Below are 18,207 nucleotides of genomic sequence, written 5' to 3' on the forward strand. Positions count from 1 at the left end.
TACAGTGTAACCTGACATCAGAATCCAATCCAATATGTCCAAAGGCACTGGGGTGGTAAATGATAATATAATTTCCAGATCATGGAGCCAAGTGACTATGATCTTTTTGCCAGTTAGTCTCTCTCCTCTTGTCAATACAGCAGTTTACTCAAAAAATTCTTTTCATCTAGTGGAAGAGGCAATAAAGTTTATTCTCCAATATCAGACAGAACTTGGGGGCACAAGTGACACTACACTGGGATCTAAGGGCCAGGATTTGGACAGACAATATACTGTACTGTATGAGGCTCTCGTGCCATACTGTATATGAGAATTTTTCAATAACAGAAAGGATACAAAGAAAAGGAAGGCAGGCTTTTGTCTTCATCTGTTCACTTTTCTAACAAAAGTGAATATTTTATTCAGTGTATGTTTGGAGGGGAAAAAAGAAAAAAGGAGACTGAAGAACATGCCATTATGAACAATCCTACACTGGCCTGGGGTGGGCAAGATGATCAGAATGCTTTTCCATCTTTAATTTCTATGATTCTATTATTAAAAACCTTACAGATTTAATTTGCAAACTAATTTAATACACATTTAATGTAATTATTTTCACATACAAATAAGAAACTGGTCTTAATCATAGTGGTATTCAATTTCTAAGAGCTGAAGAGCCATTATGTCATTAAATGACTGCAGAAATCCACAAACCAATTACGGAAATGAAGACCTGACATTCCACTGTGTTGACTATGCATCTGAAACTCCATTCACGGCTAGATTATAAACCAGGCTACCCAGCTAGATACTAATGCCTAGAGAACTAATCCATGCGGCCATGTGTAGTAAACCTCTCTGCGCAAGCATTGCACACTCAAAGGAATTGTGATGTTCTGCTTCCAGCTGCAGGCATCTCTGAGACCAATATGAAAGCCCAGGGAACAGTATGCAAATATAGGCAAATAAATGTCCTGCCCAGATTGTGATGCAGCTCTGAGTAGTATGGGGTGTGGAGGTCTGAGCATTCCCTACACAACTAGCCTAGCTGATGTACCTTATCCATCAGGCAGCCTTTTAAGCTGTTTAAGGAGCAGACAATGTTGGACATCTTCTTTTTGCTATTAGCTATACCCACTCATGGTTTAGTTCAGCATCTGATACTGCTGACAGAACTGATGCTGTCAGCTAGCATGAGGTGGAATGGTGATGCCCTTGCAATGGGCAGTGTGACCCATCTGGAACAACACCAGTGGGGTTATGTTACAAATCATCTCAGGATGCTGTTGTGGGTGGCTATTCAGCAATGTTCTGAGAATGTAAAAACACAGTTCGAAACTCTGCACTACTTCACAGGAATGTGACTAGCCATTCCCACATTTCTTGTAGGGAATGTGCTATGAAAGGTCACATGCAAAGACTACTCTGCTCTCTGGCTGGAACCACGGGTACACTGACCTACACAGTGCAATGACAGACATGTATTGTAATTTCACAATCTAGTCCTCCCATGACTGATAGCCGGCAGGGTGTGCAATCCCTGTGTAAACCCGCCTGGTTGCTGAGACAGTTAGTGAGAAAGCCTCTCTTTATGGGAGGGGAAAAGGGTGGTTCTTCTAGCTGCTGGTGTGTGGGGCATGCTTTTGAAACATGCTTGTACAGTGTGCCTGGTCCACAGAAGATTACTACTATCAGCTAGTGGAGTTACTCTTTTACATTCAGTGCTAGAGGTCTGTGCTTTCTGGTTGTAAAATAGCTAAGGTTAAATCCATGGAGGGTTGTTGGACAATGCTGTCCAAGCATGGGGCTTTAAATCCTGTGGACCTCAAGAGAAGTTTCCCCAGAGAGGTGGAATATGTAACATGTTTTCACAGTATGTGTTGTGTCCCTAGCTAGTGGTTAGTTCACAGAGAGACTAACAATCTATTACTGCTACCAGGTTACTGCTTTAGCTCAAGAGGCACCGAGATCTGTGCTTTGTAGATGTACATGCTAGGTTCAAACCCTACTGTCAACCCATGCCAGTCACATGGGTTGTGTCACTATCTCCCATGTAGCAGTTTAGGGAATATTCTTAAACTCTCTGCTTTCCTCACTTCATGGACCTCATGCAGTGAACAGAACACAGATTAGGCCCATATAGTCAAAGTGAGCCTGATAAAAGGCACCTCGCAACTGCGAAGTATTTTTTACTCTTTGAGTGGTAATTAGGTGATTACGGGCCAGATTCTCAGCCCTGGTTAAGTCATGGCACAAAGGGAATTTAAAGCTGCTATAAATGGGCAGCTGGAGATTCCTCTCTGTTGCGGACTCTCTCAGTGGTGTAAAGCTTGCACAGCTCTCCCCCTGCTGTGTATGAGGAATTCAGGAGCAGACACGGGAGCTGAGAGAAGACAAAATGGAGGTGTAAAAGGTGGGCTTAGAGGATTTTGTACTCTGATGCCCTTGGGCTGCTGGAACAATCCCTTATGCTATAGCTAGCATGACCCCCAGGTAGCCCCAGGACTCAGCTCACACTCAGAACAACTGAGAATTAAGTGCTTAGTATTTCAGTACTCTCTATCCAACTGTAATTTTACATTTAAAATTCAATGTGAATGAAATATACACAGCAGTTCGATCACTACAGGGTGCTTATGCTTTTCTAATGCAAGCGTTTATCTTGAAACGCTCCTGAATATAATAAGTCATTCTTCTGCCTAGTCAGACTGAATAAGTGTTTGTGCTATGGAACAGATGTTGGGAGTATTTCTGCATTTAGTTCAACTGGCTAGTGGACAAGTTACATACTGAGACAGACAAAAACGTATAACAATTAGCTGACTTTTACAAATTTTTCATATGCACCAGCTGTTTCATCTTGTACCTGAATCTTGGTTTTGCCATTTCTTCAAAAAAAAATAGTTATCGAAGGCATAACATTCTCAGTATGGGCCCTATGCAGACCCAAGAAGCCTATAGCAAATTTAATTGTAAGCAGGGTATGAAGATTCCCTTTCCCCTTTAATAAAAGTTTTATTTCGTTATACAGGCCATGTCTACACTACAAAGTTAAGTCGACTTTATGTAAATCAGCATCGAGCCTCCGATTTAAGCAAGTCAAGCTTGCATGTCCACACTACACTCGTTGTGTCGGCAGAGTGCATCCTCACCAGCAGGACTTGCATTGACACACGGAGCACTGCACTGTGGGTAGCTATCCCACAGTGCACATAGCTGAGTAGAATTTTGGGTTGGGATTGCAATGCCTTATGGGACCAAAACATTGACGTGGGTGGTTATGGGAACATGGCGCTAGCCTCCCATGATGCACTTATGTCCCTCCCTCCCTGAAAGCAACGGCAAACAAACCAAGCCTTTTTTGCAAGCCTGGATCACCCACGCGGACAACATAGCACGAGAAGCCTGGACCCCGCCTAGCTGTACACTGTTGTTGTGAGCATTACAAACACCTCATGCCTTATCCTGAAGTATTTACACAGCCGCCACAGGAGTCGCCACATGGAACAATGTGATGCCACGCAAGCATCCCCGCTGGAAGACACAGAGCGGAGCAATTTGCAGTTGTTGGTGACAGTCATGCATCACCTTGACATTGTTGAGTGCTGTTTCTGGGCCCAGGAAACAAGCACTGACTGGTGGGACCGCATTGTTATGCAGCTATGGATGACGAGCAGTGGCTGCAGAACTTTCGAATGCATAAGGCCACTTTCCAGGAACTGTGTGAAGAGCTTTCCTCAGCCCTGAAGCGCAGCAATACTAAAATGAGAGCTGCTCTGACAGTGGAAAAGCAAATGGTGATAGCTCTGTGGAAGCTTGCAACGCCAGACTGCTACCTGTCAGTGGGGCATCAGTTTGGAGTGGGTAAATCTACCGTGGGATCTGTTGTGATCCAAGTTTGCAGGGCCATTAACAGACTTCTTCTAAGAAGGGTAGTGACTCTGGGCAACGTGACGACATAGTGGATGGTTTTGCTGCGATAGGGTTCCCTAACTGTGGTGGGGCGATAGACGGAACGCATATCCCTATCTTGGCACCCGACCACCTTGCCAAAGAGTACATAAGCCCAAAGGGGTACTTGTCAATGGTGTTGCAAGCTCTGATGGCTCACCGGGGCATCACTGTGACATCACTGACATCAACATGGGATGGTCAGGAAAGGTGCATGACACATGCATCTTTAGGAACAAAGGACTCTTCAGAAAGTTGCAAGCAGGGACTTCCTTTCCAGACTGCAAAATAACCATTGGTGATGTTGAAATGCCAATCATGATCCTGGGAGACTCAGCCTACCCCCTTGCTCTCATGGCTCATGAAGCCATACACTAGCAGCCTGTACAGCAGTAAGGATCGGTCCAACCACAGGCTGAGCAAGTGCAGAATGGTGGTGGAATGTGCCTCTGGACATTTAAAAGGTCACTGGTGTTGTTTGCTTACTAGGTTTGACCTCAGTGAAAGCAATATCCCCATTGTTATTGCTGCCTGCTGTGTGCTCCATAATTTCTGTGAAACAAAGGGAGAAAAGTTTCTGCTGGGGTGGGGGGTTGAGGCAGATTGCCTGGCAGCCAATTTTGAGCAGCCAGACACCAGGGCAATAAGAAGAGCACATCGAGGGGCTCTGCGTCCCCGTGAGGCTTTGAAAACCAGTTTCAGCAACGACCCACAGTAATGTGACACTTATCTGTGTTGTTCCTTACCAAACTGTCCCCTCCATTGTATTTCTCCCCTGTAAACTCCAACCCCACCAACCACTGTGTGTTGAATGAATAAAGAGTTTTTTCTCCTCAATGAATAAAGAGCCTTTTCTCCTCAATCTGTTTTATTATGCACACAAACACACAGAAACAGCAGAAAAAGGAAGATAACCTGGGGCAAAAGGGCTGATAACACCATGGGGGGAGAAACAAGGAAAGTTTGCTTACAGATGCACTGCAATAACAATCAAAGGTGTGGGAATGGGCACCTTCTGGTCCTTGTACCCTCCCCTCGTGTTGAGTGCAAGGGATACCAAAATCCCCTCCCCACATCTACCCTCCTCACCCTCCGCTTCATAGGATGTTTGGGGGAGGAGGATGCAGAACTGTGTGATGATGACAGCAGGTTCAGCATAGGCTGCAGAGGGATTCTAGCATCCAGCTGCCTTTCTTGAATCTCAACCAGACACCTCAACATGTCTGATTGCTCCTTCATAATCCACAGCATCTCTTCCTGCATGGCGTGCTCTTGTTCCCTGCATGCTCTTCTGTCTTTCCTGTCCACTGTCCTTGTGCAGGTTCTCGGACAGTGTAATCCTCCATGTTCTGAGCTCCGTCTTATCACTCTCGGAGGTGCGCATTAACTCATTGAACATGTCCTCCCGAGTCTTTTTTCCCCGCCTTCTAATCTGGGAAAGTCACTGTCCTGGTGTGAAGGATGCACCAACAGATAAGGTTTCAGCTGTAAGGAATGCAAAGCACAAGGTTAGCATTGACGGTGCATACATTGTTTCTGGTGCAAGGTTAATTTTTTTAAATAAAAAAACACCCCTCAATACACTTCACTGCAAGCCACAACATAATGACAACCGCTGGCTATTGCGAGAGTTGGTTTGCTGCTCCAGCCATGGTGAGTAAGGCCATGGGGCATGAGCAAGAGGTCTTGTGCTGCTGCTTTTGTGAAGACATCCTTGAGATCACAAGTTGTAACTTGAGAAAAGCCCCCTTTCCCCTAGCAACCTGGATGGTGCTTGAGGACAGGCACCAGTGTAAAGCCCCCCAAATAGTTTGTTTTTTTACAAAAGCAGCACCAGGCTGGGGGGGGGGGGGAGGGAGACAAACAGGAAGCTACCCCCCCCTTTTTTTTTTCAGTGCTGCTTGCAATACATGGTGATCCCTTCCAACCACAACCACGGCATGTTTGGGAAAGCGTGGTTGTGTGACCCAGATTTCACCAAATGTGGGGGTGGATTACTTGTTGGCGGTTTAAGAGATAGCATTGAAAACTTCCTCCCGTTTCTCCTAGGTGACCCTATGCGATATCACTCTCCTGAGGGTAACAGAGGTGGCAAGGGAGCAGATGCTGCAAGTGTCTGGGTACACACCTGGTCTATATGCTACAATGCTGTGTGCTGCAATGATGCCATCAGAGTTAATACTGGAGTGGCGTAGGAAAGTGTCCTACTGTGGTGGACAAAATAAGGCAGCCCTTCCCAGAAACCTTCTGCAAAGGACTGCAGAGTACCTCCATGAAAGCTTCCTAGAGATCTCCATGGAGGATTCCCAGGCCATCCCCATGCACATAAACAGTCTTTTTTGGAGAGCACCCTCTGTGTAGCTGGAGTGGCCACCAATACCCACTACACCTACTTTTTTGTTCAGATTAAACATAAAAAATAATAACATGTAATTCCTACAATTTGATTGGAAATGTGAACTCACCAGAGGTGCAGTCCCCGGCATTACGCTCCACCGCCAACTGGTCCTGTGAAGGGATGGACTCCAGGGTTAAAAACAGTTCTTGGATGTCGGGGAGAATGGATCCTCCACTTGCCTGACTCACATTCTCCTCCTTCTCCTCCTCATCAACAATGTCCTCCTTGTTGTTGCCTGAGGTCGCCCAGGACTCCTGGGAGGTATCCACGGAGCGTTCTAGGGTAGTGGTAGGGTTGCTGCTGAGAATCGGATGTAGCTCCTCATAAAAGTAGCATGTCTGTGGGGCAGAACCAAAACAACTGTTTGCCTCCCTTGTCTTCTGGTACACTTGTCTTCTGGTGTAGCCATCTATGCCCCATGCAATATTGGCATGCATGTCAGCATTTCTTCTGTTGGACTGGAGCTCTGGCTGCACAAACTCTTCTCCCCACACAGCAATAAGATCCACCACCTCCTGTGTACTCCATGCTGGAGCGTGTTTCTGGCCTTGAGTCTCCATGATCAGCTGTGCTGGTGAGCTCTCCATGCTGATCAAACAGAAAATGAAAATTCAAAAGTTTCCGGGGCTTTAACAGGGGAGCGGCTGTTTCCTGTGTATCTGACTGACATACAATAGATTTGAAAGTGCTCTCCAGAGAGGTCACAGTGGAGTACGGGACACCTCCTGGAGGCCAATTCATTAAAATTACACAACTCAATGTCTACATTATCCCCATGTCGACCCGTGGATGTCGAAGCAAGTGCTATGCCTCTCGCAGAGGTGGAGTACAGAAGTCAACTTTATAGGGCACTTAGGTAGGCAGAAAGGACTCGGTAGTGTAGATGCATACATTATTAGATCTACTTAACGTGGGTTATGTTTGTAGCATCGACCAGGCCTCAGTTCTTACAAGGGGGAAGTATTGCCTCTTAGAGGCGCCTAGGGATGTTGATTAGTTTTCTGAGATCACTGGGTGGGGGCTCCAGCCAGTTCTGTTTGTACTGTTAAGAGAAATCCCTAGATATTGAACCCAGCCCTTGTTGTTGCTGTCTCCATGTGGCAGAAGGGTTACATTCTGGGGTGCTCCTCCAGGAATCTGGGTGAGTGCCCCTCGCAAACACATCTTGAGAAAACCATTTTTCAAACCATTGATTTCAGAAATCACAATCACGATTCAAAAGAATGTAACCATAAGAAAACAACCACCATAGAGTATGTTGGGCAGTGTCCTTTGCCTCAGTTTCTGACTAGCAAATGTCCCTTTAACACAACTCTCTCCTTTTCCTCTGCAGCACCCCACTCATGGTTGGTTGTCCTCGGTTAGCAAAGACCCAGAGTTCATTGGTGTGTTCACATGGGCTCACCTAGCACCCCAAAAAGGGAGGGGCACATGAGCAATGCCTCCACTGCTGCTGCTGCCTCTGCTACTGGAAACTATTGAAGCACTTTGAGGAGAGGAAAGTGATCAGGAACAATCAGCATAGATTCACCAAGGGGAAGTCATGCCTGACTAACTTAATTGCCTTCTACGATGAGATAACTGGCTCTGTGGATGAGGGGAAAGCAGTGGATGTGTTATTCCTTGACTTTAGCAAAGCTTTTGATATGGTCTCCCACAGTATTCTTGCCAGCAAGTTAAAGAAATATGGGCTGGATAAATGGACTGTAAGGTGGATAAAAAGCTGGCTAGATCATCAGGCTCAACAGATAGTGATCAATAGCTCCATGTCTAGTTTGCAGCTGGTATCAAGCGGAGTGCCCCAAGGGTCGGTCCTCGGGCCGGTTTTGTTCAATATCTTCATTAATGATCTGGAGGATGGCGTGGACTGCACCCTCAGCAAGTTTGCAGATGAACTAAACTGGGAGGAGTGATAGATATGCTGGAAGGTAGGGATAGGATACAGAGGGACCTAGACAAATTGCAGGATTGGGCCAAAAGAAATCTGATGAGGTTCAACAAGGACAAGTGCAGAGTCCTGCACTTAGGGCAGAAGAATCCCATGCACTGCTACAGACTAGGGACTGAGTGGCTAGGCAGCAGTTATGCAGAAAAGGACCTAGGGGTTACACTGGACGAGAAGCTGGATATGAGTCAACAGTGTGCCCTTTTTGCCATGAAGGCTAATGGCATTTTTGGGCTGTATAAGTAGGAGCATTGCCAGTAGATCGAGGGACCCTCTATTCAGCATTGGTGGGGCTTCATCTGGAGTACTGTGTCCAGTTTTGGGCCCCACACTACAAGAAGGATGTGGAAAAATTGGAAAGAGTCCAGTGGAGGGCAACAAAAATGATTAGGGGGATGGAGCACATGACTTATGAGGAGAGACTGAGGGAACTGGGATTATTTAGTCTGCAGACGAGAAGAATTAGGGGGGATTTAATAGCTGCTTTCAACTACCTGAAAGGGGGTTCTAAAGAGGCTGGATCTAGACTGTTCTCAGTGGTGGCAGATGACAGAACAAGGAGCAATGGTCTCAAGTTGCAGTGGGGGAGGTTTAAGTTGGATATTAGGAAAACCTTTTTCACTGGGAGGGTGGTGAAGCACTGGAATGGGTTACCTAGGGAGGTGGTGGAATCTCCTTCCTTAGAGGTTTTTAAGGCCAGGCTTGACAAAGCCCTGGCTGGGATGATTTAGTTGGGGATTGGTCCTGCTTTGAGCAGAAGGTTGGACTAGAACCTCCTGAGGTCCCTTCCAACCCTGATATTCTATGATTCACTGCTGCTGCTATCTCTGCTGCCACTTGCTGCTGTATGTTGCCGCTGTTTGCCACTGCTGCTGCCAGTGGCGGCTCGCTGCAACCTCTGCTGCTTTCTCTGCCACCACTCAGCTGTGCCACTGTCATTACCACTGCTGCTACTTCGCTGACCTTGCGTTCTGAGGTTCCAGCACTTAGCACAGCTCTTAGTAGTGATTTCAGCTCTTAGTTATTACAACCTCTCTGCTGCTGCCTCAGTCTTTCACTGAAACACTGACGCCACACCAGGTCTAAGGTGTAACCCCTAGACTTGCTCCTCACTGATTTCAGCTCCACTAATCACTGAACAGAAACAAGGAGTCTCTATTGAGTCCTATGAGCCATGTCTTTAAACACTGGAAAGGGGAGGATCAAATACTGTCTAGGATTCTTTAGGCACATTCCAGAGCATCAGGTAGGAACACCGGTCCCCATCCTCCGTCATTTTCACTGTGATTTGGCCTCCCATCCTGCTGCTTAGCAAGTGAGGTTCAATAGGGTGACCCCCTCAATCAGGGCATGCTAAGTTCTGCTGCCCTTTAGTCATACAATAAGGATAACAACATTTCATTACCCATGTATTCAATACCAAAGTGAATTGTAACACAACATCGGCCAAAATTGATCACTTTGGCAATGCAGTTCTCTCTGCTGAACACCTCGGCAGACTAGGTGTGTCCATGCAAATACAGTCTGCTCCTGAAGTCGTTTCCCCCAGTTCATTACTAGATATCAGGGGCGAGCTCATTCAGACCCCGCTTACATAAGCAAACGCTGACTAAAGAAGAGGGACAAGGTCCAACTGGCATGCCAACTGCTGAAGCTAATATTCTGTAACTGCAAGATATCTTTGTACCGCAGGGTCTTTCCATCACATTAAAAAACAAAAACAAAATAAATCAAAACACACACACACACTTCACTGGAAGCATATGTAAAAAAAACTGACAAAACTTCATTAGCAAAATTAAACAACAGAGTCCCTTCTCAAACTAGCAATATACCCTCCCAAACAAAAACTCTCATATACACAAACATGCCATACACTCAGACAAAAAACATGAGTGAATACATTAGTCGTACACTGTGTCCTGTACATCAGCAGTCTTGGGCTTGAATTAGGGCTGCCAATTTGGGTTGGACTTACTCCTGGAAGTTTCATCACATGACATAATCTTTAATTAAAGATTAATCTTTAATTCCTTGGATAGCTCAGCAGGGAGAGAGTTCCAGACTGAAGAATACCATCCCTCAACCTGGGGAGCCAGACATTTCCCTCATATCCTGTCCCCAACTTCTCCAATACAACAATAGCAGGAGGGATAGCAAAAGGTTCCCCTGCACTTTCCATTTCTTCATCCTAGAGAATCACAAGAGGCCAGGTAGCTCTGAAGATCACCTTCTTTCCCCTCTAACCCAGAAAGGGAGTGAGACAATAGGAGAAGAAAGGAGAAATAATAGGATGCTAGGAGAGGAAGACATGGGGAGTCCTGAGGTAAGGGAGACAGATGTGACTGAGTGGTTCAGAGGGAAACGGGGAGAAAGATAGGGAACGGGCCATAGGAGACTGAGAGATTCTGATTCCTGTGAGGAGAATAGAAAGACTGTCTTAGAACCAGGGAAGACAGGTGTGACGGGTTGGATCACAGAAACCCCCTTGGGAGCTGCCACCTGATGTACCAAGACTACCCCTGCTTCTGTTTTCCCTGCCAGCTCAGGACTCCAGCACCCTGTCTTGCTGAGCCAGACACTCCCGTCTGCTCCAACACAGACCCAGGGTCTGAATAACTTGCCCCAAAGCTGCAAGTTTACCTGAAAACAGCTCACAGAAGTGTGCTTGTCTTTAGCACTCAGATGCCCAACTCCCAATGGGGAATAAACCCAAATAAATCCGTTTTACCCTGTATAAAGCTTATGCCGAGTAAACTCATAAATTGTTCGCCCTCTATAACACTGATAGAGAGATATGCACAGTTGTTTGCTCCCCCAGGTATTAATACATACTCTGAGTTAATTAATAAGGAAAAAAGTGATTTTATTAAATACAGAAAATAGGATTTAAGTGGTTCCAAGTAGTAACAGACAGAACAAAGTAAGTCACCAAGCAAAATAAAATAAAATGCGCAAATCTATGTCTAATCAAACTGAACACAGATAATCTCACCCTCAGCGATGCTTCAGTAAGTTTTTTCTCAGACTGGACACCTTCCAGGCCTGGGCACAATTCTTTCCCCTGGTACAACTCTTGTTCCAGCTCAGGTGATAGCTAGGGGATTCTTCATGATGGCTCCTCTCTTTGTTCTCTTCCACCCCTTTATATATCTTTTGCATAAGGCAGGAACCCTTTGTCCCTCTGGGTTTCCACCCCCCCACCCCCCACTGGAAAAGCACCAGGTTAAAGATGGATTCCAGGTCAGGTGACATGATCACATGTCACTGCAAGACTTCATTACCCACTTGCCAACACATACATAGACAGGAAGACTCCCAGGTAAACACAGCCATCTGCAGACAATGGTCCTGGTTAATGAGAGTCATCAAGATTCCAAACCACTATTAATGGCCCACACTTTGCATAATTACAATAGGCCCTCAGAGTTATATTTCATATTTCTAGTTTTAGATACAAGAGAGGTACATTTATACAAATAGGATGATCACACTCAGTAGATTATCAGCTTTGTAATGATACCTTACAAGAGACCTTTTGCATGAAGCATATTCCAGTTACATTATATTCACTTATGTTTTTATAAAACTATTCCAGTTACATTCTATTCATTTCTTATTATGTTTTTATAAAACCATATAGACTGCACAACGTCACAACAGGCTCACAATGTAATTTGCACTCAGGGGTTCAAAGACTCTTTTACTGGAAGGTCCCCAAAATCCTATTATCTAGCTGTGGAAGGGGCTAAAAATTAATTTGCTGTCTCTCTTTCAAGTCCTATGTTCAAGATTTGCCTTCAGTATATGTGCCTTTGGTGATGTCAGAGGGCTGCCTTGACGTAACAGGTTGTTTGGAGGCATGGCAGGGGCATGCCTAGTAGACCCACAGGTCAAAATCCTCTGCAGGGGGCACACAGGCGCTGTGGATGGAACTGCAGTGTGAAGGCTTAAACAACAGCCATGAAGCGACTCTAGTGATGCTCCGCAGCTTGGGTCAATTTAACTGCCAAACTTCTACAGAGACCACTTGCATAAAGCTGAGCACAGAGGTCAGGATCTAGTCCTAAAATCTTTGCTCCTGGTTATGTAAATATCCCAACTGAAGTTTGGCACGCACTCAGGGCCAGCTCCAGGCACCAGCCGAGCAAGCTCGTGATTGGGGCGGCAGATTCCAAGGGGCAGCATTCCGGCCACCCTTTGTTTTTCTTTTTCTTTTTGGTTTGCCGCTCTGGCCGCCCTGTAGGGGGCAGTGGCGCGGAGGAGGGGAGCGCCCTGCAGCAAACTCGGCAGGGCAGCCCGCATCCTTCCCTCCCAGCCGACTGGAGCGGCGCAGAGCCCTCCTGGCAGGCAGCGCAGCGGGAGGGGCCGCGTGGTGAGCGCCCCGCTGAAGGCCTGGCTGCCCCCCTTCTCTCTCTCCCCCCGCTCCCTCCCCTCTCCCCCGCTAGACCGGGCGCGCACTCTGCTGCACGTCTGCAGCACAGGGAGTCCCCCTGCATGCTGGCTCCGGCCGCCCTGCAGGGTTTTTTTTTTTTTTTTTTTCTGCTTTGCCACTCCGGCCACCCTGCAGGTGGTTTTTGTGTGTGTGTGTATGTGTGCGCTTTTCCGCTCCGGCCGCCCCACAGGTGTTTTGTGTGTGTGTGTGTGCACGCTTTTCCGCTCCGGCCGCCCCGCAGGTGGTTTTTCTTTTGGCTTCTCCGCTCCGGCCCCCCCTGCAGTTTTGTTTTGTTTGGTTGGTTTTTGCTTGGGGCGGCAAAAAAGCCAGAGCCGGCCCTGCACATACTGCAGGTTCTCAGCGCTGACATTAATTTTCTTCTAAATTACTTGAAACAGGAGAAAATCAATTTGGCTGCTTTCTGGAAAAATTAAGACAGATACTTGATTGTTCCAAATGTTTTATTTCATTATTCTCTAGCAAAAAAAGGTTCATGCAGAAATAAAAATTGCCAGCATTTAATCCTAGACACAATTAGTTTGTAGCCATAAATAAAAATTACATTTATATTTTTATATATTTATATTTAAAAGTAGCTAAAGTGTAAAGTAATATTTGAATAATTCATTATTAAGGAAGTGTATATGTGACTAAGAATTAGACTGGAGAAGCTATTAGGGCTCTCAGTATAAGGAATGATGTACTTGATAAGGCTATAACCCCCATCAAGTTGCAAAGTCAAACTGGAGGCATTTGTGTCACTGAGCTCCATGATAGAATAACAGTTTACAGGGATTAAAGTATTTATTACTGAGCACCTCGCTAAAACAACTCTTTCAGCCTCACCAGTTCCCTCTTCTGTACCTCAGCTCCCTCCTTCCCTCTAGGTGCAAAATTCTGCCTTTACCTGAGCAGCCAGGGCCGTAGCAACAAAGAACGTGGCTCCCTCCGAACGGTGGCCCCCTCCGAACATATGTCCGGGCTGGGCCCCTTACAATGCAGAAACTGGAATGCGGTATTTATTTTGCCACTTCTAGGGGCCCCCTTCCTTGCGGGGCCCCCTCCGGTCGGAGGGTACGGAGGGCGCTCGCTACGCCTCTGTGAGCAGCTCTTGAAGAGGAGGTGGAAGAAAGAGGAGAGCTGTGAGGAATCAAAGTTTATTTGCCAAAAATGCCACCCTGAAGCTGCTGGCGAGGATGGCTGAGAGGGCACCGCTACAATGCTGCACAGGCACAAGGGGTCTTGGGGCTGGAGATGCCTCTTAACCAGCAGAAAATGTCCCCTTGGGTACATGGGATGTAGGGCAGTGCACCTGCTGAGTATACACCTTGGTGCTCACTTAACTCTGTAAAACGTTCTGGGACACAGGTTGCAAGAAAGTCACTCCACAAAATAAGGGCCCCACTCTACAAACCTTTATTGATGTGAAGCTAATTAGACTACTGTAATGATAAAGGACCAATATTGTAAGGATTTGCAGTTGTACTGTAATACACTATATTACAACAAAACATTGAAGAATAACAATGCTGTACACTTACATGTATAAAACTATTATAGATATCCATAAAACTAACACTAATTTTAGATTTTTAAAACAATTATTTTTACTTTCCAAAATTTGGGGTGCATTCAGCAAAATGTTTATGGAAACAAGGGACACAGGAAACTCAAAGTACAGACTCAGTGTTAGCTTCCTGAAGCAGTTCTGCTCCTATTATAGTTTTACCAATGTAAACCTGATCTGCAACGTTTTTATGTATTTCAACCCTGGACCTCTCTGAGGCAGAGAGATTGCCAATTATGGTCAATTGCGCCAAACCCTCTGGTGATTTAGGGACATGTAAAAAACCTACTAAGGTGCTGATTCTGCTTCCCTTACTCGCTGAGATCATTGTAAGTACTAATCCATGTGATTAAGTGAGGCAGAATCTTGACTGTAATGATAAGAATAAAACAATCAACTAAGCCTCTACGGGGAAAAGGCAACTGCATTGATCTACTACATCCCAGCACATAATGGCCTACAGCCATACCATTTCATAAAATAAACAAGGTCAGGCCTGGTCAGTGTTCTGATAGGATATCTCCAAGGAAAACCCAAGTAATGCATTTAGTAGTGTAAGCAATTCTGCCAGCCATACTCCTCTCTCTGAATCATTACAGAACTAATTTCATAGCATGGTGCTAAAAGCACTGCGCTGTTAGAGACACTAACGTTTGAAGGAGACACAAACCAAAGTCCTTGCAACTTGTAATTATTTAAGATCCCAAGGCAATTTTCAAGAGAAGAGACGTGTTAATCCTGGTGATCTGGCCAAATTACAATCTGAGTAATTGCATTTAGCCTACCTAAAATTTCCCTTGTAGTTTCACCTGAAGAAAGTTTTACTAGCATATAATTAGTGTAATATTTAAAATCAAAAGAGTAGTGTAACTGCTCTAAACTAACAGGAGAGAGCTCTCCTGTTGGCTTAATTACTCCAGCCCCCACAAGTAGTAGTAGATATTTTGGCAGGAAAAGCTCTCCCTCTGACATAGAGCTGTCCACACTGGCATTTAAATCAGCATAAGGTATGTTGCTCAAGGGGGTGGCTAATTCACATCCTTGAGTGACATAACTTATGTTGACTTAAACTGTAAAGTAGCAAAGCACTGACAAAAAAGCCCATGTAAGGACCAACTTGATAGACTATAAAGTAATCTAACAGCCAGTCTTATGCACTTCCACTGATATCAGACATCTCCACTAAGATGTTAATGAAATAACTGCATTCTAGCAGAGCTTCTCATGTACTGTATTTGTACTGGGGTTATATCATAATAAGACCTGCTATTTAATAGACTTCCACTGAGATAGACAAGTTTAAATGATCTCTTCTTCCTACATTACTGTACAACTGCACAAAATTAAACCACAGAACACTGTGGCAAAAGAACTCTGAGAAAAGAATATAGCCTTCAATGTACAAATACAGGGTTTCCAGTCCCATTAGTAATAATGAGAATTACACAGTTCAATCTCCAGTTTGAAAAAATATCACCACCCAAGAGTCTGACTTATGTCCACAAAAGCAAGAAATGTGAAATGTCAACCACTACCATCCTCCATTATGCAGAAGGGTTGGAGGACACATAGAACATTTCAACCTTTATTCCACAATGTCTCCCTTTTGTGGGACTAACTCATACCGTGAGTATCCAGGATGTTTCGCTACTTTAATAGTAAAGGGATACTATTTCAGCAGCTTGTTGCCACTATACTACACTAGGCTGTTTTCTTCTCAGCTGTTTTTTTCCTCTCCACTGGATTTAGTGATTAAAAAGTAATAGGACTTACAGTTTACTGTGACTTTTACTTTTTTCACGTCTGGGACTGAGGCATCATTTTCTGCACTGCATTCATATTCCCCAGCCTGGTCTCTTGTAATTCCATAGATGTCCAGATATTGTCCATTTTCAAATGGTTTTGCTGAAATGAAAAGAGAGCGAGAGAGAATAACTTAGAGAAAGTTTAACTGGAGGTGCATGAAGCATCATTCAGGTATAACAACAAACTCATGATTTTCTTCTGGATATTGCTGACAAAATTATTCCAAATAAAACTGGGCAATTATTATAGCCTTTGTTCTCCTACGTACAGAAAACAATTCTAAGGAAAGAGAAAGTTTAACAAGTGATACTTTAACAACTACTTCCCAGGAAGGGGTATACACATGTTCTTTATAATTGATTAGAGTTCCCTAATCTCAACATACATCAGATAAACTCAACTGCAAAATGAGCATAAATCTAACAACCTTCTAGCACTGTAGATGAAATTCACCAATATGGTTCCGTATATATTGACTTTTATAAAATATAACATGCTGCTTTGACTGGGAAACTGACACATTTTATATATTTTTAATGGGAAAAAATCATTTTGACTAAAGTTTCTGAATCAAAATATTTTATTAACGTAGACATCCAGTATATTCTAGCTCATCCAGAAATCTGTATACACTATCGTAGATGCCTGCTTTCAAAAATCAAGAACTAGAACAAATAAAAAGATAACTGAGCAATGGAATAGCCAATATCTCTCTACTGAGGAGTGTTTATATTGTGCTAAATTCTTTATTCAATCTTCCTTCATGCAAAATCCCTTTGATCCCTGTGAAAAACGGATTTAGTAAGAGCTAAGTCAAAACTGAGCAAAGACATCTGGGTCGGCCCATTACATAGTAAGCAAAAATGGTATCATAATTAACAGTAATGGCCACATATTTATTTGATACAAAATAAGTTCAGAAAACAACTCAGATATGCGTATACATCACTTGTTGTGGAAGCAGTTACGAATGAGTTATTTATTCTGAAGAAGGACAGTTTATGGCTCAAAGGACGAACTGGCTGTCAGGAAGCATGGGTCAGCTGACAGTACTGCTGCAGACCTAAGTTGTGACCTTGAGCAAGTTGTCACAACTCTCTGAACCTCAATTTCCCCAACACTGCACAGAAGTGTTTCCAGGTTTATTGTAAGCACTTTGAGATCCTTAGAAGGAAAGTTCATTTTTCTGTCCTTTGAGCAGTTCTCAATAGACTAAAGAACAAATAAAATACCTTTAAATTCTGCACAAAGTTATAAACATTCACAACAGAACATAAAATAAATTGAAAAACATTAATGAAACCTTACTAAAATGCACAACAGTGGTTATAATAAATCACACCTTGGAATATACATGCTTAAAAAGGGGGAGGAATTGCTGGAAGTTGCTATCCACACTGTGACAACACAGATAAGATTTGGTCAACTGTTAAGAACCTTGCAAACAATGTACAGAGCAATGGTAAAATCTTCAAATAGTTAGTTGTGTTAGAAATTCACTCCATGTAGAGGATGAGTACAAGGCCTGTTCATTGCTTAAGTTCCACTTAACCCTTATTTTGAGGATGTATTTGGTATATAGGCCTCATGCAGGTTCTCTACACAGGAGTTTCTATACTTATCAAGCTATTACTCACTAACAGGTCCCAGATACTCCAACTCTTTCACAGGAGAAAAAAACACAGAAAACACCAGTTCCAAAAAGTAGGAATGATAACACTGCAATGGAAAAAATATGAATTGAACTGAACAGTGATAAAATCTAGTGAAATAATTTACAGGATACAGTAAATTGCAACAGGATGGTTTTTCCCCATGTTGTTCATAAGAGATAAATTATGAAAAGTAATCTTCCACAAAAGAACCAGCTGTTACTCGTCATATGGTTTGCTGCTGTTATGTGCCACTGTTGCCAGGTTGAATCAATTTATTGGAAAATTTTATTTAATATCACTATGAACAGAAACATATGTTGTTGTTCTGTACTGCATAAAACATATATTTGCTTGTATGTACTATCACCTACTTGAATGTGCTGTACGGTGTATGCTGTTGAGGCACTGTATGAGAACACTGTATCACAGACACTAATTTTGGCTTAAGAAAACTATTTCAGAGAATAAACC

The 18,207-nt window shown here is 44.0% G+C and overlaps 1 protein-coding gene across 1 annotated transcript in view; it reads right to left on the bottom strand.

Annotated features, from left to right (window-relative positions):
• Positions 1–18,207, bottom strand: part of NEGR1 (neuronal growth regulator 1) — a 612,585-nt gene that overhangs the window by 172,508 nt on the left and 421,870 nt on the right. Inside the window, exon 4 of the mRNA XM_065409166.1 lies at positions 16,049–16,180. Coding sequence (XP_065265238.1) covers positions 16,049–16,180 — 132 coding nt within the window. The remainder of the gene's footprint in view (positions 1–16,048; positions 16,181–18,207) is intronic.

This window comes from Emys orbicularis, chromosome 8 (assembly GCF_028017835.1).
Source record: "Emys orbicularis isolate rEmyOrb1 chromosome 8, rEmyOrb1.hap1, whole genome shotgun sequence".
NCBI classification, from domain to species: Eukaryota; Metazoa; Chordata; order Testudines; family Emydidae; genus Emys; species Emys orbicularis.